General features: G+C 49.7%; 1 protein-coding gene across 2 annotated transcripts in view; it reads right to left on the bottom strand.

Annotated features, from left to right (window-relative positions):
- Positions 1-25,363, bottom strand: part of LOC138582171 (gametocyte-specific factor 1-like) — a 933,223-nt gene that overhangs the window by 554,541 nt on the left and 353,319 nt on the right. For both annotated transcript variants that reach the window (XM_069653216.1, XM_069653217.1), the window contains exon 5: positions 14,886-15,012. In XM_069653216.1, coding sequence (XP_069509317.1) covers positions 14,886-15,012 — 127 coding nt within the window. The remainder of the gene's footprint in view (positions 1-14,885; positions 15,013-25,363) is intronic.

The raw sequence follows: 25,363 nt of genomic DNA, 5'->3' as shown, positions 1-25,363 counted from the left end.
GTCCACCGCTATGTTAATAGCATGGTTCGACGCCTCTTCGCCTTCTCGTACCAGAGACTTCGCCGTTCTTCTACGTTCCTCCGGGAGGTGGTCCAGAATAGGGGCTAGCCTGTGCCAGCTCTCCCTGTCGTACCTGGCCACAATAGCCAAGAGTTGGCTGCTTTCACAGTTGCAGCACCCACGGAAAGAACCTTCTTACCAAACATGTCTTGGCGCCTTGCCTCATTATCCGGAGGGGTAGAGCATTTATGTTGGGCCTTCGCTTTCCTCGTCGCCGCTGCCGACACCACTGAATCAGGTGTAGGTTGGGCCGAGAGACACTTCGGGGTAGAGTCTGGCACTTTAAATTTCTTTTCAATGCGGCCTTTGACGGCCGGTTCAGAAAACGGGTGACGCATGGTTTGAACACCTTTCCAGACATGATCTAAAATGGGTATCGAGAATATTGAACGTCTATTCTTACCCATATGGTCGAAAAGAAAGCAGTCCTTTTTCTCCTCCTGCTGGACCAGGCCAAACTCCTTGCACGCCTTTTCCATCATTGAATGAAAAGCGCCAATATCGTCCGGTGACGACGGGCGAGTGGGGCTCTTTGGTGTTTCCAGTTCCACATCCGAAACCCAGGATGGATCCCTAGATGGCGACAGGGAGATATCCGATGCTGACCCACGGTCAGATAAAGAGTCTGAAAGCTCACCCTCCTCCTGGACTACTGGAGTCACCAGAACTCCTATCGTTCTGGTTGGACGGTGTGACGGGCCGGGCTCGTCGACAGGGGGGGGTCGACGGTACAGGTGGAAGCCTTTCATCCAGCGATTTCAGCAGCGAGTGTAAGGAGGAAAGGACCTCCATGGACAGGGCCGATTAAGAGCTTGGAAGTTGGGTAAACACCTGAGAGCAGGTTGCTCCTGATGGCGACTTGGCTCGCAGGCCAAGGTCCTCCGGGCACGCAATCCTGAAACCGTCTTCTTTCGAGGAAATCGACACTGCCTGTTCCTGCAGCAATGTGTCCGGCAACCCCAGATCAAAAACTTCTGGTCTCCAGGCCAGAACTTCGGTCGACCAGGACATCGTCGCTGTCGTCGTCATTGGGTTGATGACGGGGGAAACCAACTGCGTCAGCGGCAGTGAGGACACTGACTGGTTCGTCGTCGTCGACGGTGGGCCTGCAGGTGGCTTAGGCGGTCCCGCCTTAACAGCGCTCTCCCTGCGTTTATCCGATGCTCTACTCGTGGCAGATCTATGAGGATCGCCCGAGGAGGATTTTGGCCTTTCCTTTCCTTGTTTTTTCGACGAAGATGATGATGTCTTTTTTGAAGATTCTTTAGAAGAGTCCTTGGAAGAGTGGCTTCGTGGAACATCTTTTTCCGCCGGTCTAGTCTTCTTCGCCGGTGGTTCCGACGAGGTTGAGCGGCGAGGGGCTCCCGATGTTTTCGTCGAGGCCACGCTGCGCACGGAGCCAACCTCCGACTGAGGGTATGCTCCCGCCCCGTCATTTAACCACGATACCAGCTCCGATCTTTCAGGGTTTTCTGGGAAAAACCTTTACATATTTCACACTGGTCTGCCGAATGGTGAGGGTGGAGGCAATAAATACAATCGAGATGGCCGTCCCCCTCGTAAACCTTCTTCAACCCGCACGTAGCACACGGGCGAAAGAGAGGTTTTCCCGACATTCTGATAAAACCAATAACCTCACAGAAGCTTGTGCGAGTAATTTCAACGATAGCCTAGAAAGTAGAGACTACGCGAGGAGATCCCACTATCTTTGGAGACGGTTGAAATCTGACGGGTCCCGCGGGGGCGGGGCTTTTGATACCATTACGTCCTACGGGGCATGCGTGGACGGCCCCGGAGAGGGCGTGGATGTAGATAGGACACACAAGTGTTGGAAGTTTTTTTCCTATAGGAAACGACTATATATATATATGTGTACCGAGGGTTCCCAGTCTGACGGGGAATATTCTAAGCATGTGAATCCATGAAAGATCCAATGCTGGAGAAATGGAGTTACAGGTAAGAAACTATTCCCTTCTCCAGCATTGGATCTTTCATGGATTCACATGCTTAGAATAGATTGTATAGCAGTATCCTAAAAGAAGGAGGTGAGAATGCAATGCAACATATACCGCAAAAAACCCAAAACCTAATTATATAGGCACATAAGTAACAACATATTTTTATATATATATATATATATATATACATATATATATATACACATATACACATTTCTACTCAGAACATACACGCTAAAGAACCAGTATAGACAAGGCAAAAGACAAAAACCTTCACCGTTTTTGGCTTACCTCATTGAAACAGATGGCACAGAACTGCCCTTCCCATCTGTACTTCATCCGCATGCTGCCTTTCCAGGCAGTAATGGCTGTGAACGTGTGGGGGACTGACCATGCCGCCGCTTGGCAGATGTCTGTCAGAGGAATTCCTGCCCACAGCGCCGTGGAAGAGGCCGTTGATCTTGTGGAATGGGCTCTAGGATGCCCTTGCAGGGGTCTCCCGGCCTTGGAGTGACTAAAAGCAATCGCCGACGAGACCCATCGAGCCAGTCCTTGCTTGGAAATTGCCTTTCCTCTCGTCGACGGACCGTATGCGATGAACAGCTGTCTGGTAGTTCTGAGTTCTTGTGTTCTTTGCAGATAAAATTTCAACGCCCTTTTCATGTCTAGAGTATGGAGAGCCTTTTCCGCCGTCGATGACGGGGTCGCAAAGAAAGTAGGGAGGACAATGGTCGAGTGTTTGTGATAGACCGTCGGCACTTTCGGGATGAAAGTAGGATTAGTTGATAGTATCACTTTGTCCTTAAAGAATCTCATATATGGAGGGTCTATGACCAATGCCTGTAGCTCCGATACTCTTCTAGCTGATGTAATGGCAATTAAGAAAGCCAGCTTCCATGATAGGAACTGCATGGATGAAGAGGCCATTGGCTCGAAAGGTGGCTTCATTAAGGCCGCCAACACCACATTTGGACTCCATGTTGGTGGAAACCGCTTCGTTGGGGGAAAGGTTCGAAAAAGACCCCTCATGAAATGTTTCACCAGTCTGTCGCTGAATAACGGAGACGACTGTCTCCTCCTCGGGAACCTTGAGATGGCCGCCAGGTGCACCTTTATGGACGACGAGGATAACCCACTCTCCGCCAGGTGAAGAAGATACGGTAAAACTTGTTCTGGAGTTACTTCTAAACGCCGTATTTCCTGTTGCGTTTGACACCACATACAGAACCTTCGCCACTTGCAGATGTATGACTTGTTGGTGGAAGGAGCCCTAGCCGCCTGCAGAATTCTCCGGCAATCCGACGAAGCTTTCAAAGTGCCAAATTCCGAAAAGTCAGGAGCCAGCCCGTCAGGTTGAGGCTGTTCGGATTGTGATGCCACACCGTTCCCTTGTCCCTGGACAGGAGATTCGGAACCTTCTGGAATGTTATCGGTTGTTCCAACGACAGGTGAAGCAGGTCGGAAAACCAAGGTTGTCTCCGCCAATACGGTGCCACTAGAATGACCCGGCATTTGTATCTGCGTATCCACTGTACTGTTCTCCGTATAAGGGGAAACGGAGGGAAGGCGTACAGGAACTTGTCTGTCCATGGAAATGAGAATGCTTCCCCTAGGGATCCTTTCTGAGGCCATCTGCTCGCGAACTGCTCGCATTTTTTGTTTTCTTTCGTTGCGAAGAGATCCACTGGGGGGTGACCCCATCTTTTGAAGCTTTTCTGCAGCTGAATGGTGTCCATCTCCCACTCGTGTATCTGGGCCATGCTTCTGCTTAGGGAATCCGCTTGCACGTTCTTCACTCCTGGAAGATGGTGCGCCACTATAGATATGCTGTGTTTCAAAGCCCAATGCCATACCTTTTGAGCCTCCACGGACAGGGTCCTGGATCTCGTGCCGCCTTGTTTTATCAAGTAGAACATGGCTGTCGTGTTGTCTGTCAGCACTCTTATTCTCGACCCCTTGATATGTGGGAGGAATGTCTTCAAGGCCCATCTTACTGCCCTCAGCTCCAGTACATTGATATGTAGGAGTGATTCGGTCGGGGACCATCTGCCCTGGGTTTGGCAATTGTCCATGTGTGCTCCCCAGCCTGTCAGGGATGCATCCGTGATGATGGTTCGCTGAAATTCTGGTTCTTGTAGAGGTACCCCTCTGCCCAGGTTGTGAATGCTTTTCCACCATTGAAGGGCTCGGATGATTTCGTCATCGACGGTTATCCTGTCTGGCCACCGACCCGAGGCCTGCTTCCATCTGTCCGCTAGGAATTCCTGAATTGGCCTCATGAATAAGCGACAGCTGGCTACTAGATGGATGCAGGAAGCCATGGAGCCTAAGATCGCCACATACTTTCTCACTGAGAGTGTGCAATGTAAACGTAGTTGACTCGTCAGTCGATTGATTTTTGACATTCTGTCTAGGGAAGGTTTCACTATTCCCGACTGGGTTTCGAATTGAGCTCCCAAGAACTTTAAGTTCCTTGATGGCCTCAGAGAGGACTTTTCGAAATTCACTGCGAACCCCAGTCGTTGCAGAAGCTGTAAGGTGGCCTGTACGCTGTCGTTGGTCGACGCCGAGGATGATGCCCTCACAAGCCAGTCGCCGAGGTACGGGTATACATGATGCCCTTTCTTTCTCAGCCAGGCTGCCACGGGTGCCAGACATTTTGTGAACGTTCTTGGGGAGGATTTGAGCCCAACCGGAAGTACTGCGAATTGGTAGTGTGTCCGACCTACCATGAACCTCAGAAACTTTCTGTGTTTTTGACACATAGGTATGTGGAAGTACGCGTCCTGTAGATCCAGAGACGCCAAAAAATCTCCCACTTGAACGGACCCGATTACTTCCTGCAGCGTGAGCATTTTGAATTTTTGGCTCTGTAAGGTCTTGTTGAGGTCGCGCAGGTCGAGAATGGGACGCCACTTTCCGTTTGGCTTTTTTACAACAAAACACCGTGAGTATACCCCTGGGCCTTTCTGCGATGCAGGAACCAATTCTATGGCACCTTTTTGTAACAGAAGTGCTACTTCCTGCAGCAATACGCTCAGATGTGGTTGGGGTAGGAATACCGGTGGACATTTTGGAGGTTTGCATTTGAATTGTAGAGAATGTCCGTACCTCACTGTGTCCAGCACCCACTGATCTGTTGTGATGTCTTCCCATTCTTTGACGCAGTTTGACACTCTTCCTCCCAGAACGGTGCGCTTCCCGTCATTGCTGGTCTTTTTGTTTGTTAGTCGACGAAGGATAGGCCGGTCGTCTCTTGGATGACTGGAAGTTTCTGCGCCGGCTTGTGTTTTGAGAGGCGCGTCTATATCCCTGTGATGGGTATGCTGATCTGCCAAAAGATCTATCCCTGGATGCAGAGAATCTTGAATTGCCTGATGCCCCTTTAAAGGGACGAAAAGATCGAAAATGTTTGCCACTTTGGAGGGCACCCAACGAGCGTGCCGTATCCGAGTCCTCTTTCATGCCGTTCAGGGCCTCATCCACTTTTTCTCCAAAAAGAAGGTCACCCTTGAAGGGCATGTCCAGTACTTTATACTGCACCTCGGGCCTGAAGTTGGTACACTTAAGCCAAGCCTGGCGTCTAAGAACAACCCCGTTGTTTACTTGCTTAAAGCCCGAATCAGCCAGGTCCACCGCTATGTTAATTGCATGATTCGACGCTTCTTCGCCCTCTCGTACCAGAGACATTGCCGCTTTTCTATGTTCCTCCGGAAGGTGGTCAAGTATAGGGGCTAGTCTGTGCCACATTTCTCTGTCGTACCTGGCGACAATAGCCAAAGAGTTGGCTGCCTTCACAGTTGTAGCACCCACGGATAGTACCTTCTTACCAAACACATCTTGTCGCCTTGCCTCATTATCCGGAGGGGTAGAGCACTTGTGTTGGGCCCTCGCTTTCCTTGTCGCTGCCGCCGACACCACTGAGTCAGGTGTAGGCTGGGACGAAAGACATTTCGGGGTAGAGTCTGGTGCTTTAAACTTCTTTTCAATGCGGCCTTTGATGGCCGGTTCAGAAAACGGGTGACGCATGGTTTGAACACCCTCCTTCCAGACATGATCTAAAATGGGTATTGAGAATACTGAACGCCTATTCTTACCCATATGGTCGAACAGAAAAGTCCTTTTTCTCCTCCTGCTGGACCAGGCCAAATTCCTTACATGCCTTTTCCATCATTGAATGAAACGAGCCAATATCGTCTGGTGGAGACGGGTGAGTGGGGCTCTTTGGTGTTTCCAATTCAACATCTGACACCCAGGATGGATCCCTAGATGGAGACAGGGAGATATCCGATACTGATCCTTGGTCAGATACAGAGTCCGACAGCTCACCCTCATCGTGGACCACTGGAGTCACCGGAACTCTGGTCGTTTGGGTTGGACGATGTGACGGGCCTGGCTCATCGACGGGAGACGTTTACGGGTTCACTGGTGGAAGCCTTTCATCTAACGACTTCAGCAGCGAGTGCAATGAGGACAGGACCTCCATGGACAGGGCTGATTATGAGCTTGAAAACTGGGTAAACACCTGAGAGCTGGGTGCTCCGGATGGTGACTTGGCTCAAAGCCCAAGATCTTCCGGGCCCGCAATCCTGAAGCCGTCGTCTTCCTTCAAGGAAATCGACACTGCCTGTTCCTGCAGTAACGTGTCCGGCAACACCGGATCAAAAACCTCTGGTCGACGAGGACATCGTCGCCGTCGTCGTCAGCGGGTTGAGGACGGGGGAAACCAACTGCGTCAGCGGCAGGGAGGCCAATGACTGGTCCGTCGTCGACGACGGTGGGCCTGCAGGTGGCTTAGGCGGTCCCGCCTTCACAGAGCTCTCCCTGCGCTTTTCTGACTCTCTACTCGTGGCAGATCTACGATGATCGCCCGAGGAGGATTTTGGCCTTTCCTTTCCATGTTTCTTCGACGATGATGATTTTTTTTGAAGATTCTTTTGAAGATTCTTTGGAGGAGTGGCTTCGTGGAACATCCTTTTCCGCCGGTCGAGTTTTCTTTGCCGGTGGTTCCGACGAGGCTGAACGGCGCGGGGCCCCCAATGTTTTCGTCGAGGCCACGCTGCGCACGGAGCCAACCTCCGACTGAGGATATGCTCCCGCCCCGTCATTTAACCACGACACCAGCTGCCGACTCCGATCTTTAAGGGTTTTCTGGAAAAAACCTTTACATATTTCGCACTGGTCTGCCGAATGGTGAGGGTGGAGGCAATATATACAATCTAGATGGCCGTCCCACTCGTAAACCTTTTTCAAGCCGCACGTGGCGCACGGGCGGAAGAGCGGTTTACCCGACATCATGGCAAGAACAATAACCTTTTGATCAAAAACGAGTAATTTCAACAATAAACCTAGAAAGTAGAGACTACGCGAGGAGATCCCACTATCTTTGGAGACGGTTGAAATCTGACGGGACCCGCAGGGGCGGGGCTTTTATACCACTACGTCCTACGGGGCATGCGTGGACGGCCCCAGAGAGGACGTAGATGTGGATAGGACACACAAGTGTCGGAGGTTTTTTCCTATAGGAAACGACTATATGTGTACCGAGGGTTCCCAGTCTGACGACGGGGAATATTCTAAGCATGTGAATCCATGAAAGATCCAATGCTGGAGAAGTGTAGCTATGGTGAGCGTAACTCTCCGAAGCGTGGCCATTTGGGCACAGGTGCAAAGTATGGAGCTTCTGGATGTGTAAGAAGCTGCTCAATACTGGTATACACACAGTAGGCAGATCTAATCAGCAACACAAAGGTTGAGCATGATAGGTTATGCTCATGTGCGTAACGGCGGCGAAGCAATCTAAGCAATATTAACAGGCGACACAATGACTACTGAGCAATCTAGGCAAAGTAATGGGCTAAAGGGTGCTTAAGCAGACTATGCAGCACTAATGTACGGCCACATGGCAGGGTAATGAAGGACGTCTAAGCAGTACAGGGGTGCTGCATGGTTGATTAGATGCTAGGCCCTGTGGGTGACACAGTGAGCAAAGCAGAAGTTGGGGTTGTTGAGCCCCAGGAAGAGCTATGCGCAGGGGTGAGGGGGATGGGAGGGGTTTGTGCTCAAGGCAGAGTGCAGCATGTAATTAGCAGCATAGTGAATTGTGCTATGAGGTGCTGAGCAGCGCGATTAACGTTGTGGGCTATAGCAGCGTGGAGGATGGCTCAGATCAATGGGTACAGTATCTCAGGTTATGCGCAAAGAAGTACTTTGGGCACGACAAGCATCTGTATAAGGAAACGCTAAGTGTGATGTAGTGGAGTAGTTACCTCTGTTGCAAAGGCAGCAAATGGTAGCCACGGCAATGCGCTTATGATATTTCGGCTTCGTACCGAGCTAAGCAGGATCAGTAAGGGAATAGTTTCTTACCTGTAACTCCATTTCTCCAGCATTGGTATCTTTCATTGATTCACATGCTTAGAATATTCCCCGTCGTCAGGCTGGGAATCCTCGTTAATTTATATAGACATTTTCCATAGGAAAACTTCCGACACTTGTGTGTCCTATCTACGTCGTTTTGGGCCACGTACGGCAGCGCCACTAGGACGTAGAGGTATAAATAGCCCCGCCCCCGCGGCTCCCTCAGATTTCGGCCCCCAAAGTAGTATTGGGGGGGAAGTAGTATGGGGGGATCTCTGGTTTGCATGCGTAGGGGAGGCTGGCGGGCGCATGTGAATCCATGAAAGATACCAATGCTGGAGAAATGGAGTTACAGGTAAGAAACTATTCCCTTCTCCAGCATTAGATCTTTCATGGATTCACATGCTTAGAATAGATTGTATAGCAGTATCCCCCAACGTTGGAGGCGTGTATGCAAACCAATATCACAATAACCATAATGCATATTTATCATGGCAAAACATCACATTATAATATGTTAACAGTGAAAACACCACACTTAAAAGTACATTAGGCGAAGGATGTGACCCCTTAATTGGGGCTTACCTTATTGAAACAGGTGCCGTAGAACTGCACGACCCATCTGTGTATCCTCAGCATGTTGCTGGTCGAGGCAATAATGCCGGGTAAACGTGTGTGGTACCGACCAGGAAGCCGCCTGACATATCTCCCAGCAGATTTCCGGACCACAATGCCGTCGACGAAGAAGTGGATCTCGTCGCCCTTGGACGCTTCTCCAGCGGTTTTCCGGCTTTTGAGTGACAAAAGGAAATAGCAGACTACACCCATCGGGCTAGTCCTTGTTTTGAGATCGGTTTAACTTTAGCCGAAGGGCCATAAGCCACAAATAGTTGTCTCGTGTCTCTAAAGCTTTGAGTGCGATGGAGGTAAAGTTTTAAAGCTCTTTTCACGTCCAATGTATGGAGTCTTCTCCGCAACCGACAAAGGTGTTAGAAAAAACGTCGGCAGCACTATAGAAGAGTGCTTATGGAACATGGTAGGCACTTTAGGAATGAAATGAGGATTAGTAGCCAACACTACTTTATTATTGAAAAACCTCAAGTACGGTGGATCGAACACTAAAGCTTGTATTTCTGACAGTCGTCGATCCGAAGTAATAGCCACCAGAAAAGCCAATTTCCACGGCAAAAATTTCAATGATGCCGATGACATCGGCTCAAAAGGGGCCTTCATCAGCGCTGCCAGAACCAGGTTAAGACTCCAGATTGGAGGAAACTTTCGTGGGAGGAAAGGTTCAGAACAATCCTTTAAGGAAATGTTTAATCAGCCTGTCATTAAATAACGGAGTTGAAGGTCTCTTCCGAGTAAATCTCGAAATGGCAGCCAAATGCACTTTTATGGATGAAACAGATGAGCCTTTTTGAGCTAGGAGTAGTAAGTATGGTAGAAGCTGTTCCGGTGTGATTAAGCGGGACCAAACCTGGTTTACCTGCGCACCATATGCAGAAACTCTTCCATTTGTATGAATATGAAGCGTTCGTGGACGGCACCCTCGCCGCTTGCAAAATGCGACAGTCCGCTGGAATCTCTAACGTACCAAACTCGGAGAAATCAGGAGCCAGGCTGTCAGACTGAGGCTGTCTGGGTCGTGATGCCAAACAACCCCTTTCTCTTGAGACAGAAGGTTCGGGATTTTCTGGAACCTCATTGGTTCTGCCGCTGAAAGATGGAGTAGATCGGAAAACCACACTTGTCTGGCCCAGGATCACCCGACATGGATATCTGTGGATCCATTGCAGCATCCAACGTATGAGCGGAAACGGGGGAAAGGCATACAGAAACCTGTCCGTCCACGGGAAGGAGAACGCTTCCCCTAGTGAGCCTTGCTGTGGCCACCTGCTCGCGTATTGTGGGTATTTCTTGTTGTCTCTCATCGCAAAGAGATCGAGGGCCGGACAACCCCATTTCTCGAAGACACGGTGTAGTTGTTGGTCGTTCAGTTCCCATTCGTGTAGTCGATTCATCTCCCTGCTGAGAGAGTCTGCTTGCACGTTTTTGACTCCTGGCAAGTGGAACGCCAATAGATTTTTCTTCTGCTGAAGGGCCCAATGCCAGATCTCCTGGGCTTCGGTCGACAGAGTTCTGAAGCGAGTTCCTCCCGGTTTCCTTAGATAAAACATTGTTGTTGTGTTGCCTGTCATAATCCGTACAACTGATCCCTTTATCCGTGGAAGAAAGGATTTCAGGGCCCAACGCACCACCCTGAACTCCAGCACATTGATATGAAGGCCGGACTCCTCCGATGACCAACAACCCTGAACCTGTAGGGAATCCAGATGAGCTCCCCATCCAGTTAGAGAAGCATCCGTCACCACTGTCATCTGGAACACCGGTTCCAGCAAGGGCATTCCCTTCGTCAGATTTATGGAAACTCTCCACCATTGAAGCGCCTGCACGAGTTTGCTGTTGATGGTCAATTTGTCCGACCAACGCCCTTGACTCTGTGCCCATCGATCCGCCAAGAATTCCTGAACCGGCCTCATGAAGAGACAATTGTTGATTAAGGGTATGCAGGACGACATGGTCCCCAGTAGGGACATGTACCTTCGCACTGACACTCTGGTGTCGACTTTCCAATCCGATGCTTTTTGTTGTAGTTTCAGAACCCTTTCGACGGATGGCTTTACCAGTCCTGACTGCGTCTGGAACTCCGCCCCAGAAAGGCCAAGGTCCTTGATGGCGATAAGGACGACTTTTCGAAGTTTATTGCGAAGCCCAAACGTTGTAGGAGGCACATGGTGGCATTCAGACTTTCCTGTGCCCTTTCCGGAGACAATCCCCTCACTAGCCAATCGTCCAGATAAGGGTACACATGATGACCTTCTTTCCTTAACAAGGCTGCTACTGGAGCCAGACATTTCGTGAACGTCCTGGGAGACGATTTCAGTCCAAACGGGAGGACCTTGAGCTGATAGTGGGTTCGTCCGACGACGAACCGTAGAAATCTTTTGTGTCGTCGACGCATCAGGATATGGAAGTATGCGTCCTGAAGGTCTAGCAACGACAAATCTCCCGGTTGTATCGAACGGATCACTTCTTGGAGTGTAAGCATCTTGAATTTTAGATTCTTGAGCAGTTTGTTGAGAGCTCATAGATCTAGAATGGGACGCCATTTTCCATTGGGTTTATTGACGACAAAGTAACAGGAGTACACTCCCTGTCCTCTTTCTGCCACCGGGACCAGTTCTATAGCCCCTTTCTGCAGCATAAGCGCCACCTCTTGCATTAGTATTTGAAGGTGGGGCTGCGTCGAGAAGACTGGTGGAATGCGTGGTGGCTTGCCCTTGAACTGTAGAGAATGGCCCAGATGTATCGTGTCCAAAACCCATTGGTCTGTTATGCGCGCCCACTCGTCGATGTGAAGAGACACTCTGCCCCCCCAGGACGTCCTGTAAGTTGTCATTGCTGGCTTTTGGCCTGTTTATCCTTTGTCGACGAGGAGTAGGCGCCTCGTCGTCTGGAGGTTTGGTAATCTCTGCCTTTAAGAGTAGCTTGGGCTGCACGTCTGTAGCCTTGGGAAGAGTAGGAGGGTCTGCTGAAACCTCGGTCTCTAGATGATCCAAACCGGGAGTTACCTGATGCTCCTCTGAAAGGACGAAAGGAACGAAAATTCCTACCACTCTGGAGGGCTCTAAGGGAGCGAGCCGTGTCAGAATCTTCCTTCATGCCCTTCAAGGCCTCATCCACCTTTTCCCCAAACAGGTGTTCTCCTTCGCACGGCATATCCATTACCTTATATTGTACCTCTGGTCTGAACGTCGTGCACTTAAGCCAGGCTTGCCTTCGTAACACTACGCCATTGTTGATTTGCTTAAAGCCTGATTCCGCCAGGTCGACAGCAATGTTAATGGAATGATTGGAAGCCTCTTCTCCCTCACGTACGAGCAGCATGGCAGATTTCCTGTGTTCTTCCTGCAGATGGTCCAAGATAGGAGCCAGCCGATGCCACAACTCCCTATCGTACCTGGCCATAATAGCCAGGTAGTTGGCTGCTTTAACTGTAGTCGCTCCAACCGATAGCACTTTCTTCCCAAAAGCATCTGGTCTCCTGGCTTCGTTGTCTGGTGGGGTCGTGCATTCGTGTTGCGACCTTGCCCTTCTGGCCGCCGCGGTGGATACCACTGATTCCGGCGAAGGTTGAGATGTCAAGCACTTGGGAGTCGATTCCGGAGCCTTGAATTTCTTTTCCAATCAACCTTTTACTGCCGGTTCCGAAAAAGGATGACGCATGGTTTTTAGTCCCTCCTGCCAGACATGGTCTAAAATGGGGATAGCAAATATTGTCTTTCTTCTCTTGCCCATATGATCGAAGAGAAAACAATCTTTTTTCTCTTCTTCTGGGACTAGGCCAAACTCCGCACATGCCTTACCCATCATGGCATGGAAAGCACCCACGTCATCAGGTGGTGATGGCTGCGCCGGACTCTTTGGAGTTTCCATCTCCACTTCAGAGTCCCATGTAGGGTCCCTTGAGGGGGATAACGAGATGTCTGAACCCGACCCTTCACGTTCCGACTGACAGTTCTCCTTCCTGTGGACGAGAACGATCTTCCTCAACCGGGTAAGCGGTAGGAATTCTGGATAAAGGGCAAGGAGCCGGGCTTGGCTCGTCGACGACTGGCAAAGCCTGTAACACTGTCGGGACACTAAGCTGAGGTAACCGTGTGTCCAACCGCTCCAACAGCTTCTGTAATGTGTTCAACACCTCCAGGGACAGAACTGCCTGGGGATTCAGTAAGGAAAAGGTAACTGGAATGGCACTTCCACTCAAGAGCGACACCGAACCAGTTGGTTGTAATCCCAGATCGGTTGGATGTGCAACCGGACCACGGTCATCCTCCGCCGACGAGATGGAGAAAGCCGCTTCTGGTTGCAGCAAGGCCTCAGGCGGGATCGGATCAAAAACCTCCGGATGCCATCCCACCGACGGGGCCACCGTCGACGATGACCTCTTTTCCATAGGCGCTATTTGACCTGACGAAATAGTCGTAGGAAGAGCTGTCGCCGAAGACAAAGCAGGCGTCGACGACCGGACCCTCGTCGATGAAGTCTGTGGCACAGGGCCTTGAGGCGTTTCCGCCGTTTTTGACCTCGACTTGTGGGACGAGGACTCTCGACTCGAGGTAGACATGACGGTTTCCTGAGAAGGATTTCGATGAGTCTTTTCTCTCCTTTTTAGATGAGGAGGAAGAAGACGAAGCCTTATGTGAAGAGGAGGACCTCGCAGGATGTTTCTCCGAGGGGCGTTTTTCAGATGAGCGTGATTTCTTTTACGGAGGCTCCGCCGACACTGAGCAACGAGGAGGCACAGGAGACTTAGATCTCGAGGCTGTAGAGCCTACCTTCGATGCCGGGTATGCACCCGCTCCGTCATTGAGCCAAGTAACCAGGCGTCTGTTGCGGTCTTTTAGGGTCTTTTGTGAGAAGCCCTGACAGATCTCACACGTGTCCGCCATATGAGGGTGAAGACAGTAAATACAGTCCATATGCCCGTCTCCTTCATACACTTTAAGACCGCATGTAGCACACGGACGAAATAACGCCTTTCCAGACATTCTTCAAAACGAAGCAGTCGAAGAAGAAGAAGAACGCACAACCTAATAAAATAGTAGATACTCGAGGAAATCCCACTACTTTGGAAGACGGCTGAAATCGGAGGGAGCCGCAGGGGTGGGGCTATTTATACCTCTACGTCTTAGTGGCGCTGCCGTACGCGGCCCAAAACGACGTAGATAGGACACAAAAGTGTCGGAAGTTTTCCTATGGAAAATGTCTATATAACTTACCGAGGATTCCCAGCCTGACGACGGGGAATATTCTAAGCATGTGAATCCATGAAAGATCCAATGCCGGAGAAGTGTGAAGGGGCGTGCACAATGAAATGACGAACTAGTACAATTACAAGTGAGATACACACGAGAGCACCGTGATACAAGATACAAAAAGGCATGTCGAGACCAGCAATGCTTCTAGGGAAGCACAAGGTCTGCCAGCATTGAGATTCCAGCAGAAGTGGCCAGATCAAGCAATGAAGGCTAGAGGGAAGTAAAAGGGCACAGCAGAGATCCTTCAAGCAGGCATACATGAGGGGTAAACAATTAAACTTGCACACTGCTAGCCAGCCCAAAAAAAGAGAACACTTGCCTCCTGAATCCTACGTATACACACTGCAACTTGTTTCTTACTCGCTAGGAGTCAATCATCACTAGGCAATAGCTAGTGCAAATTTTGTGCCCACATTTAGGCCGCTGGAATAATCGTAACAAAAAGTTCAATCCCGTTTGATTTGCGTCAGCTGCAAGACTACTTAAAGATGTTCTATATTTAAATAACTGGGGCAGAAGGATAGGGTGGTAGGGTGTCCTCCACTGCTATAAATGAGGACAGACTATACCACCATTTTCCCATTCAAATCAGCTTCCCACACTAAAAGAAATGTCAACCTACCAATGTCTTGCTCAATGCAGCTTTTGTCATCACAGGTAGATATGTGGTGACGTATTTCTGCTCTGGGAACTTGATGACGTGCGTTGAAAGGACATGTTGCCAACTGCCTCTCTACATCAGGGTGATTCTGTGAAAAAATTTCAGAGGAAAAAAAATTCACTCAATTCTATCAATGGATTTAAAAAGCATGATAAATATGGAAAGAACCTACAAAATGTTCTCCAGTATGGGTATGACATGCATCACTTACCGTAATAGCAGTTCTGATTGGATCTGCTTAGATTCACATGCTGTGCATGAGTCACATTAACAGTCTCTTTATGTGAATCTTTTGGGAGCGCACTGAGGCCTTTGGGTTAGTGGTGCAATAGAAAAATATAGACAGATGGATATTGTCCAACGCCTAGTGGTAATCACGGAGCATTGCATCTTTCTTTCGAGGACCGAAAGGGGACATCGGACATGGGCATGCCTGTAACCCTATCCCTAAGGTGACATGAAGTGTACCCAAAATCCCTCACATGTCGCAGTCCCTCAGATTGTTTTTTCTGCCGTGAGGGAGCTTTATGACCAACGTGAGTACAGAGAGGTGTAAGAGGTCTATGTTCCTACTACTTCAAGAGGGGAGGAAGGGTGGGCGCATGTGAATCTAAGCAGATACAATCATCAGAAATGCTATTACGGTAAGTAATTAATGTTTTCTGATGCTTGTTAATCTGCTTAGAATCACATGCTGTGCATAGACTAGCAAGCAGTACCCAGAGATGGTGGTGAGATGTGTGAAGGAACATTAGCAAAGAGATGTCTTAGCATCGCTCGTCAGGCCTAGAGGGTGTATCTAGGCAGTAGTGTAGTGGAAAGGTGTGTACAGAACTCAAGGTTACTGCTTTACAAATGCACTCAAGAGGAACATTTGCAATGAATGCTATGGAAGCCCCATTGCCCCGAGTAGAGTGTGCTCTAGGCTTGAAGGGCAGACCTCTTAGCAAGAGTGTAGCACAGTGATGCAGTTTACAATCCACTTTGAAATAGCTGATTTAGAGACAAGGTTCCCCCTTCTCGATCAGCTGCCACCGAAACGAAAAACTAGTTTGTCTATCTTAGTGGTTTCGTGTTTTGCAGATAATATAGCACCGCTCTCCTCACATCAAGTGTGTGGAAGCTTCTTTCTTCCACGTTAGTGGGGTTCTGGAAGAAGGTGGGGAGTTCTATGGATTGGTTCACATGGATCTTTGAAATAAATGTTGGCGCAAACCGTGGGTGAGTGCACAGGACCACCTTATCGTTGTGAATTGTGACAAATGGGTCTTGAACTGAAAGGGCCTGTGTTAGGGAGAATTCTCAATCTATGGCTAATTTCCCTTACCTATAGAGTCCCCCAGCAGCTTTGCTGGATTTGAAGGGTTTGTTTTTTCTCCTGCTAAGATTGTGACACTTTTCCCACTCTTAGGCATATTTGCTATGTGTGTTCTAGGCTATTTTTTGAGTTTAATGTCTATGGGGTTTATCTCACCCCATAGGAACCATCTTTATCCACGTGTTGCACAGCACCCTCCGTGCAGTGACACAGGGGTGTCATACCGACCCCCAAACATAGACTCCATACCTTGGGACTGACTACTGTCTCCCAAGGCAGGTAAAGTCTCCATTGACTTTACTAGTCACTCTTTATGAACAGAACCAGTACAGCCCATTTTACTATGGAGGTACTGGTCAGGGTTAATAGTTTTTCCCTTAGGTTCATTTTCGAGAGGGTACCGTACAGTCCCTCTCTCCAAAGTTTCTGGCTGGTGGCAGTGGTTACTACCAAAAATATTCGATCACGAATATTTCTCTATGGGATTTTCCCATTGTTCGAGGCTACCACATTTACTGACAGCCTCTAACATACTGCCGGTTTATTTTTATATTAACTTTACTCCGGTAGGTTTTATTTGCCAGAACTTTTATATAAATTCTTTCTCGTGTCTTTCTCTAAACTCCTAACCCAGGTCGGGGATCCTTTGTTCGTCGTTTTGGCAGGTTTCTGCCAAGAAGCCCTCCTTTCTGCGCCATTGAGTCTGGGGTGGATCAATTGTGTGGGAGGGGGGACTTTGTCCCGTGGACAGGGTTGCCTCAGCAACCCAGGTCGCACTCTGCCCCGATAGGCTGGAGGGTCTCCCGCCAGGATGACCACTCCACTGTGTGAGTGACAGCTAGGCTGTATGAGTGGGGATCTTTTTGCATAAAAGCAGGGTCCTGAGGACTGGAAGGGCAAGGCGTCGCCACTGGAACTAAGAAGCCGAAGAGGAGAGAAGCCAAAGACATCTGCAACGACTGAACCACCTGTGAAGCCCTACTGCAGCGTCTCACCACTTTTCTCCACACAACGAGAGAAGATCTTTATCTGCAAGAGCCTTCTTCCCTTGAGCTGGTGGGGCCAACCAGTTTGCCAATCGCCTTCCTGGACCTGCCTTGGTCTAATTGCCAGTTCCCTGCACTCAGAGACCGGATAGCCAGGCACCCGGCCAGCCGGACCGCGATTTAAAGGAGTGTACCTTTTATTCGTTGGGGAGCACCGCGGCTGGTTTCATCCCTGGGCAGTGCAGTAGCTCGAACCTTCCTCCACGACGAGAGTCTCTTCCTCTGCTGGATCTCTCGAACATCCAGGAACAACTCAAGGTACTTTGTTCTGCAAGGCCTCCCTTTTCCCGTGGTAGTGCTAAAGGCGTTTTAAATCCTTTACCTACCTGTTGGGTTGGCCGCCCCTATCCTCCAACATTGTCTTTCACCTTCTGCATCCACCTTTTCTAATCGTTTAACTAAGACTTGACTGCAGCTACAAGAACATTTTGCTCCTGGGCTCTTTGCCCTATACCACTGACTCTGGCACAGGCCTATCGACTCTGGCTGAATTTGTTAGAACTGCCTTCTCTAGATTGCTTCCCACCTAGAACTGTGTTGGTGCACCCAATTCTTATAACCACCTTTTCCTTACCAGTTTTAAAACTTGTGAAGTGCCATTTTGCTCGGTTTTCATTTGAGTATAGTAGATGCTAAAGTACTGCCTTGCCTAAACTTGTTAACAAACTTATTGGGAAGTGTTGCTAGGGTGTTTAAGAATATATTCCTGCATAAGGGAATAGTTTCTTACCTGTAACTCCATTTCTCCAGCATTGGTATCTTTCATGGATTCACATGCTTAGAATATTCCCCGTCAGGCTGGGAATCCTCGGTAAGTTATATAGACATTTTTCATAGGAAAAAATTCAGACACTTTAGTGCCCTATCCACGTCGTTTTGGGCCGTGCACGCCGGCACCACTAGGACGTAGGGGTATAGAAAGCTCCGCCCCCGCGGCTCCCTCAGATTTCAGCCCCCAAAGTAGCAAGGGGGGATCTCTGGTTTGCATGCTCAGGGGAGGCCGGCGGGTGCATGTGAATCCATGAAAGATACCAATGCTGGAGAAATGGAGTTACAGCTAAGAAACTATTCCCTTCTCCAGCATTGGATCTTTCATGGATTCACATGCTTAGAATAGATTGTATAGCAGTATCCCCCAAATTGGAGGTGTGTATGCAAACCAACCTCACAACAAGCACAGTGCTCACTTACTATGGCAACACATTACATTATAGCATGTTAACTGTAAAAGACACAACACTTTAAAGCATAGTTGCCGAAGGATGCAACCCACTTGGGGCTTACCTTATTGGAATAGATGACGTAGTAATGCCCGCCCCATCTGTGTATCTTCAGCGTGTTGCTGTGCGAGACAGTAATGCCGGGTAAACGTGTGTGGAACCGACCAGGAAGCCGCCTGGCAGATGTTCCCCAGCGGAATTCCGGACCACAAAGCCGTCGACGATGTAGATCTCGTCGAATGGGCCCTAGGACGTTTCTCTAGAGGCTTTCCGGCCTTGGAATGACAATAAGAAATGGCCGAAGACACCCATCTGGATAGTCCTTGTTTCGAAATCGCTTTACCCCTAGCCGCAGGGCCATAAGCTACGAAGAGTTGTCTCGTGTCTCTGAAGCTGAGTGCGATGGAGGTAAAATTTCAAAGCTCTTTTCACGTCCAATGTATGGAGAGTCTTCTCTGCTACTGAAGACGGTGTTGGAAAGAATGTAGGCAACAATATAGCAGCGTGTTTATGGAACACGGAAGGCACTTTAGGTATGAAATGAGGGTTAGTGGCCAGCACTACTTTATTAATGAAAAACTTCAAATACGGAGGGTCGATCACTAGAGCTTGTATTTCCGACAGGCGACGAGCAGAAGTAATGGCCACCAGGAAAGCCAATTTCCAAGACAAGAATTTTAATGATGTCGATGACAGTGGTTCAAAGGGGGGTTTCATCAGGGCTGCCAGGACCAAGTTCAGACTCCAGATCGGAGGAAACTTCTTCTTGGGAGGAAAGGTTCTAAACAACCCTTTAAGGAAGTGTTTAACTAGGCAGTCACTGAACAGTGGAGTGGAATGTCTCTTCCGTGTAAACCTCGAGATGGCAGCTAGATGCACCTTTATGGATGAAACAGATAACCCGTTATTTGCCAGGAGCAGCAAGTATGGTAAGAGTTGTTCCGGTGTGATCGTCCGCGGGACCAGACCTGGTTGACCTGCGCACCATATGCAGAAGCTTTTCCATTTGTATGTGTATGAAGCGTTCGTGGAAGGTGCTCTTGCGGCTTGCAAAATACGACGGCAATCCGCTGGAATCGCTAACGCGCCAAACTCGGCGAAATCAGGAGCCAGGCCGTCAGACTGAGGCTGTCCGGGTCGTGATACCAAACGGTCCCTTTCTCCTGAGACAGAAGGTTTGGGATCTTCTGAAACCTCATTGGTTCTGCCGCTGAGAGGTGAAGTAGATCGGAGAACCACACTTGTCTGGGGTTCACCCGACAAGGATATCTGTGGATCCACTGCAGAGTCCGACGGATGAGAGGGAATGGGGGGGGAAGGCATACAGGAACTTGCCCGACCAAGGGAAGGAGAACGCGTCCCCTATCGAGTCTACTTGTGGCCACCTGCTCGCGTACTGGGAGCATTTCTTGTTGTCTCTTGTCGCAAAGAGATCGAGGGCCAGATGACCCCATTCTGCGAAGATCCGGTGCAGTTGCTGATCGTTCAGTTCGCATTCTTGTAGACAATTCATCTCTCTGCTGAGAGCGTCTGCTTGCAAATTTTTTACTCCCAGATTTTTGTCGTGTTGTAGGGCCCAATGCCAGATCTCCTGGGCTTCCGTCGACAGGCTCCTCGAGCGAGTTCCTCCCGGCTTCCGTAGATAAAACATGGTTGTCGGTCATTATTCTCACCACTGAGCCCTTTATCTGTGGCAGAAAGGATTTCAGGGCCCAACGCACCGCCCTCAACTCTAGCAGGTTGATGTGGAGGGAGGACTCTTCCGATGACCAACGACCCTGAACCTGTAAGGAGTCCAAATGAGCTCCCCACCCAGTTCGAGAAGCATCCGTAACCACTGTCTTCTGGAACGCAGGCTCCAGTAAGGGCATTCCCTTCGTGAGGTGTATGGGGATTCTCCACCATTGAAGCGCCTGCACGAGCTGGCCGTCGATGGTCAACTTGTCTGACCAGCATCCTCGAGTCTGTGTCCATCGATCCATTCTTGAAGAGGCGACAGTTGTTTATCAAGGGTATGCAGGACGACATGGTCCCCAGCAGGGACATGTACCTTCGTACTGACACTTTGGTGTCGATCTCCCATTCCGATGCCTTTTGTCGCAGTCTGTGAATCCTTTCGAGGGATGGCTTCACCAGCCCCAACTGTGTGTGGAACTCTGCTCCCAAAAAGACTAAGGTCCTTGAAGGCTTTAACGAGGACTTGTCGAAGTTCACAGCGAAGCCCAAACGTTGCAGGAGGGCCAGGGTGGCATCTAGGCTTTCTTGTGTCCTTTCTGGAGACAGTCCCCTCACTAGCCAATCGTCTAAATAAGGGTACACATGGTGACCTTCCTTTCTGAGCCAGGCTGCTATTGGAGCCAGACATTTGGTGAACGTCCTGGGGGACGATTTTAGGCCAAACGGGAGGACCTTGAACTGATAGTGGGTTCGTCCGACGACGAACCGCAGAAATCTTTTGTGCCATCGACGCATCGGGATATGGAAGTATGCGTCCTGAAGGTCAAGTGACGACAAATAATCTCCGGGTTGTATCGATCGGAGCACCTCCTGAAGCGTCAGCATTTTGAATTTTAAATTCTTGAGCAGTTTGTTGAGCGCACGTAGATCCAGAATGGGACGCCATTTTCCATTTGGTTTCTTGACGACAAAGTACCGGGAGTACACTCCCTGTCCTTTTTCTGCCACCGGGACCAGTTCTATTGCCCCCTTCTGCAGCATAAGCACCACCTCCTGTAGCAGTACTTGAAGGTGGAGTTGGGCCGAGAACACCGGTGGAATGTGTGGTGGCTTGCCCTTGAACTGCAGAGAGTGGCCCAGATGAATCGGGTCTAAAACCCATCGGTCTGTTATGCACTCCCACTCGTCAATGTGACGAGACACTCGACTCCCCAGGACACCCCGAAGCATGTCATTGTTGGTTCTTGGTTTGTTTATCTTTCGTCGACGAAGGGTAGGTACTCCGTCGTCTGGAGGTTTGGTAATCTCTTCCTCTACGTGAGGATTGGGCCGCACGCCTGTAGCCTTGGGACGAGTAGGAGGGTCTGCTGAAACCTCGGTCTCTAGATGACCCAAACCGGGAGTTACCAGAGGCCCCTCTGAAAGGACGAAAGGAATGAAAATTCCTACCACTCTGCAGGGCTCCGAGTGACCGTGCCGTGTCAGTATCCTCTTTCATGCCCTTCAAGGCTTCATCAACTTTTTCACCGAACAGTTGTTCCCCTTCACACGGCATATCCAGGACTTTATATTGTACCTCCGATCTGAACGTAGTGCACTTGAGCCAGGCTTGTCTACGTAGGACTACGCCATTATTGATTTGCTTAAACCCGGACTCGGCCAGGTCGACAGCAATATTTATAGCATGGTTGGAGGCCTCCTTTCCTTCCCGCACTAGCAACATTGCGGACTTTCTATGTTCCTCAGGCAAATGCTCCAAGATAGGAGCCAGTCGGTGCCACATTTCCCTGTCATACCTAGACATAATCGCCAAGGAGTTGGCTGCTTTAACGGTAGTCGTGCCGACAGACAGCACCTTCTTGCCGAAAGCGTCCTGTCTCCTGGCCTCATTGTCTGGAGGGGTCGTGCATTTATGTTGAGACCTGGCCTTTCTCGCCGCCGCCGATACCACCGACTCCGGCGAAGGTTGAGACGTCAGGCACTTGGGAGTCGATTCCGGAGCCTTGAACTTCTTCTCCAAACGACCTTTCACTGCCGGTTCAGAGAACGGGTGCCGCATGGTCTTCAGGCCCTCTTGCCAGACATGACCCAAAATCGGGATGGCGAATACGGATTTCCTTCTCTTGCCCACATCAAAAAGAAAACCGTCCTTTTTCTCCTCTTCAGGAACCAGGCCAAACTCCGAACACGCCTTACTCATCGTGGCATGGAATGCACCCACGTCGTCAGGCGGCGATGGATGTGCCGGACTTCTCGGAGCTTCCATCTCCGCTTCAGAGTCCCATGTTGGGTCCCTTGAGGGGGATAGTGAGATGTCTGAACCTGATCCCTCACGGTCAGAGTCCTGTAGTCCTCCTTCTTGCAGGGTAGGACAATCTTCCGGCGCGTGGGAAGCGGCCGTAATCTTGGTCGCCGAGCAAGGAGCCGGGCCCGGCTCGTCGACAAATGGCGTCGACTGTATCCGTGTCGGGGCCCCAGGCTGGGGTATTTGTGTGTCCAAACGCTGTAACAGTTTCTGTAGCGTATTTAGCACCTCCAAGGACAGAACCGCCTGGGGGTTCAGTAATGACGAGGTAGTAGGGAGGGAACCCACACCCAAGAGCGACATTGCGCTGGTCGGTTGCAGACCCAGATCGGTTGGGCATGCGACCGTGTCGCGTTCGTCAGCCGACGAGATGGAGAAAGTCGCCTCTGGTTGAAGCAGGGCCTCCGGTGGGACGGGATCGAAGACCTCCGGCTGCCACCCCATCGACTGGACTACCGTCGATGATATGTTTCCTACCGCCGCAGTCTGACATGCGGGAGGAGCCGGCGACGACAGGCGTCGACGAGCGGGCCATCGGCGAAGCCAATGGCGCAGGGCCTTGAGGTGTTCCCGCCGCTTTTGCGGCCGACTTACTGGCCGCGGCCTCTCGGCTCAAGGTAGACTTAAGACGGTCTCCTGAGGAGGATTTAGATGATTCTTTTCTCTCCTTTTTAGATGAGGAGGAAGACGACGGAATCTTTTGTGAAGATGAGGAGGCTTTCGAATGTTTCTCCAAATGTTTCTCCGAGGGTCGTATTTCGGCCGACTGCGCGGTTCGTTTCTTGGCAGCACGTGCCTTCTTCGTCGGGGGGGTTCCGACTTACTTTTTGAGGCCGTGGAGCCCACCTCCGATGTCGGGTACGCACCCGCTCCGTCGTTAAGCCAATCGACCATGCGTCTTTTTCGATCTTTGAGGGTTTTCTGGGAGAAACCCTGACAGATATCACAGGTGTCCGCTGTGTGGTGAGGATGAAGGCAGTAAATGCAGTCCATATGACCATCCCGTTCGTACACCTTCTTAAGGCCGCACGTAGCACAGGGACGAAACAATGCTTTTCCAGACATTCTCTTGAAAGAACAAACAGTCGCAGAAGACGGTTGAAATCTGAGGGAGCCGCGGGGGCGGAGCTTTATATACCCCTACATCCTAGTGGCGCCGGCGTGCGCGGCCCAAAACGACATGGATAGGACACAAGTGTGTCTGAATTTTTTCCTATGAAAACTGTCTATATAACTTACCGAGGATTCCCAGCCTGACGACGGGGAATATTCTAAGCATGTGAATCCATGAAAGATCCAATGCTGGAGAACTTGTGCTGTCCCTCCCTTGTGAGAAATTGCTAGAGTGCCATTTGTGTTTGGTTTTCACTGTGCCGTTTTGCTCAGTTTTCACTCTTGCTCAAACTTGTCTACAATTTAACTAAGGAGCTGTGTATACTTTTCTTGACTGAGTTTAACTTGCTTTAATAACTGTGATTAATGTGTTAACTTAGAAGTGTGTAAAACAAATATATATTCTTTTTAATACAAAGCTTTGGTCAGTGTTTCCTTGTGCCAGAGTATTATAGCCCTATTGTGTAAACCCTGAATACTGCTCATCTCCCTCTTGAGATAAGTCTGACTGCTTAGCCACAGCTACCAACTAAATCTTTGTGGTACAGACCGATACCAAAGGTGATTTATTGGTCATACCTGTAGTCTTAATCTTCTGTAATGCTCCCTAAGGGAACTGCACAGGATTCTGTATAACAGCCTGCAGTTCACCAACTCTCCTTATTGATGTAACTGCCACCAAGAAGGCAGTCTTGTGTGTGCTTTAAGGCTAACCTTATGCAAAGGTTCAAATGGAGGTCCCTTTACTCTAATAAGTACAACATTCAGGTCCCATCCGGGAGCTGGGTTGTAGATAGTGGGATGAAGTCTTTTAACCCTGTGCATAAAAGCCTTGATCACTGGAATTTTCCACCACAAAACCTTTGTTAGGGAGAATTCTCAGAAATGCGCTAATTTCTCTCTACATTAGAGACACAGATCTTTTGCTGGACTCCAGGACTTTTTACCTGGAGAGCGTGAGACCATTTTTTCCCCACTCTTGTGGATTTTTATTTGATTTGAAATCGGTTTCTTATGGTTGTGGAGTCTGACAAACTTCATAGGTATCATCTCTTTACATTGTGTCACACAGCACCTTCAGTGCAGTGACACAGTGAAGTCTTTCAGATTTCCCCAAGTTTTAAAATACCTTCTCTTGGATAAACTACGGTTTCCAAGAGCAGTGAAGTGAAATGGACTTCACTTACATTGCATTTTTCTAGACCCAGCACAAACCATTTTACAATAGGGTGCTGGATGGGTTACTTAGTATCCCCTTTGTCTAGTTTCTCATGTAACATTTTTATGTTACCCTTTCCTCTGGCTGGTGGCAGTGATTAACTTAACTACTGTGGTGTGCATTTACCGCGGGCTGCGTTCGCAGCTGCAGTAAAGCACCCAAGGGTGCCATCTTTGTCAAAAGGGCCTTGGTTGTCTTTTTTCACCATTTCTCTTTGAAAAGGTCCTTCTCAAGATTTACTCTGCGCGCCAAACCAGGTTTGGTCACTTTGTTTGCTTTGCATTTGGCGGGATTCACAAGTGAAACCCGTCTCTGGCTCCAGGGTGTCTGGTGGGGGCAGGAAGCGAGGGAGTTGCCCAAAACTCCCTGTGCTTAGTCTCCTAGGAGACAGGAATGTACTCTTAGGTGATTGGCCGGCAGGCTGTCCAGCAAGGACAGACACCCTGCTGGGTGACTGACAGCTATGCTGAAATGAATGGGAGAAACCTGCATAAAAGGCAAGGCTTTTTAGCTTGGAAGGCAGAGTCGACCACTGGACGAC

Source organism: Ambystoma mexicanum, chromosome 3q, assembly GCF_040938575.1.
Source record: "Ambystoma mexicanum isolate Mex_15411 chromosome 3q, UKY_AmexF1_1, whole genome shotgun sequence".
Lineage (NCBI taxonomy): Eukaryota > Metazoa > Chordata > Amphibia > Caudata > Ambystomatidae > Ambystoma > Ambystoma mexicanum.
Note: the sequence above shows the minus strand (reverse complement) of the source record. Positions and strands in the feature narration are given on the sequence as shown.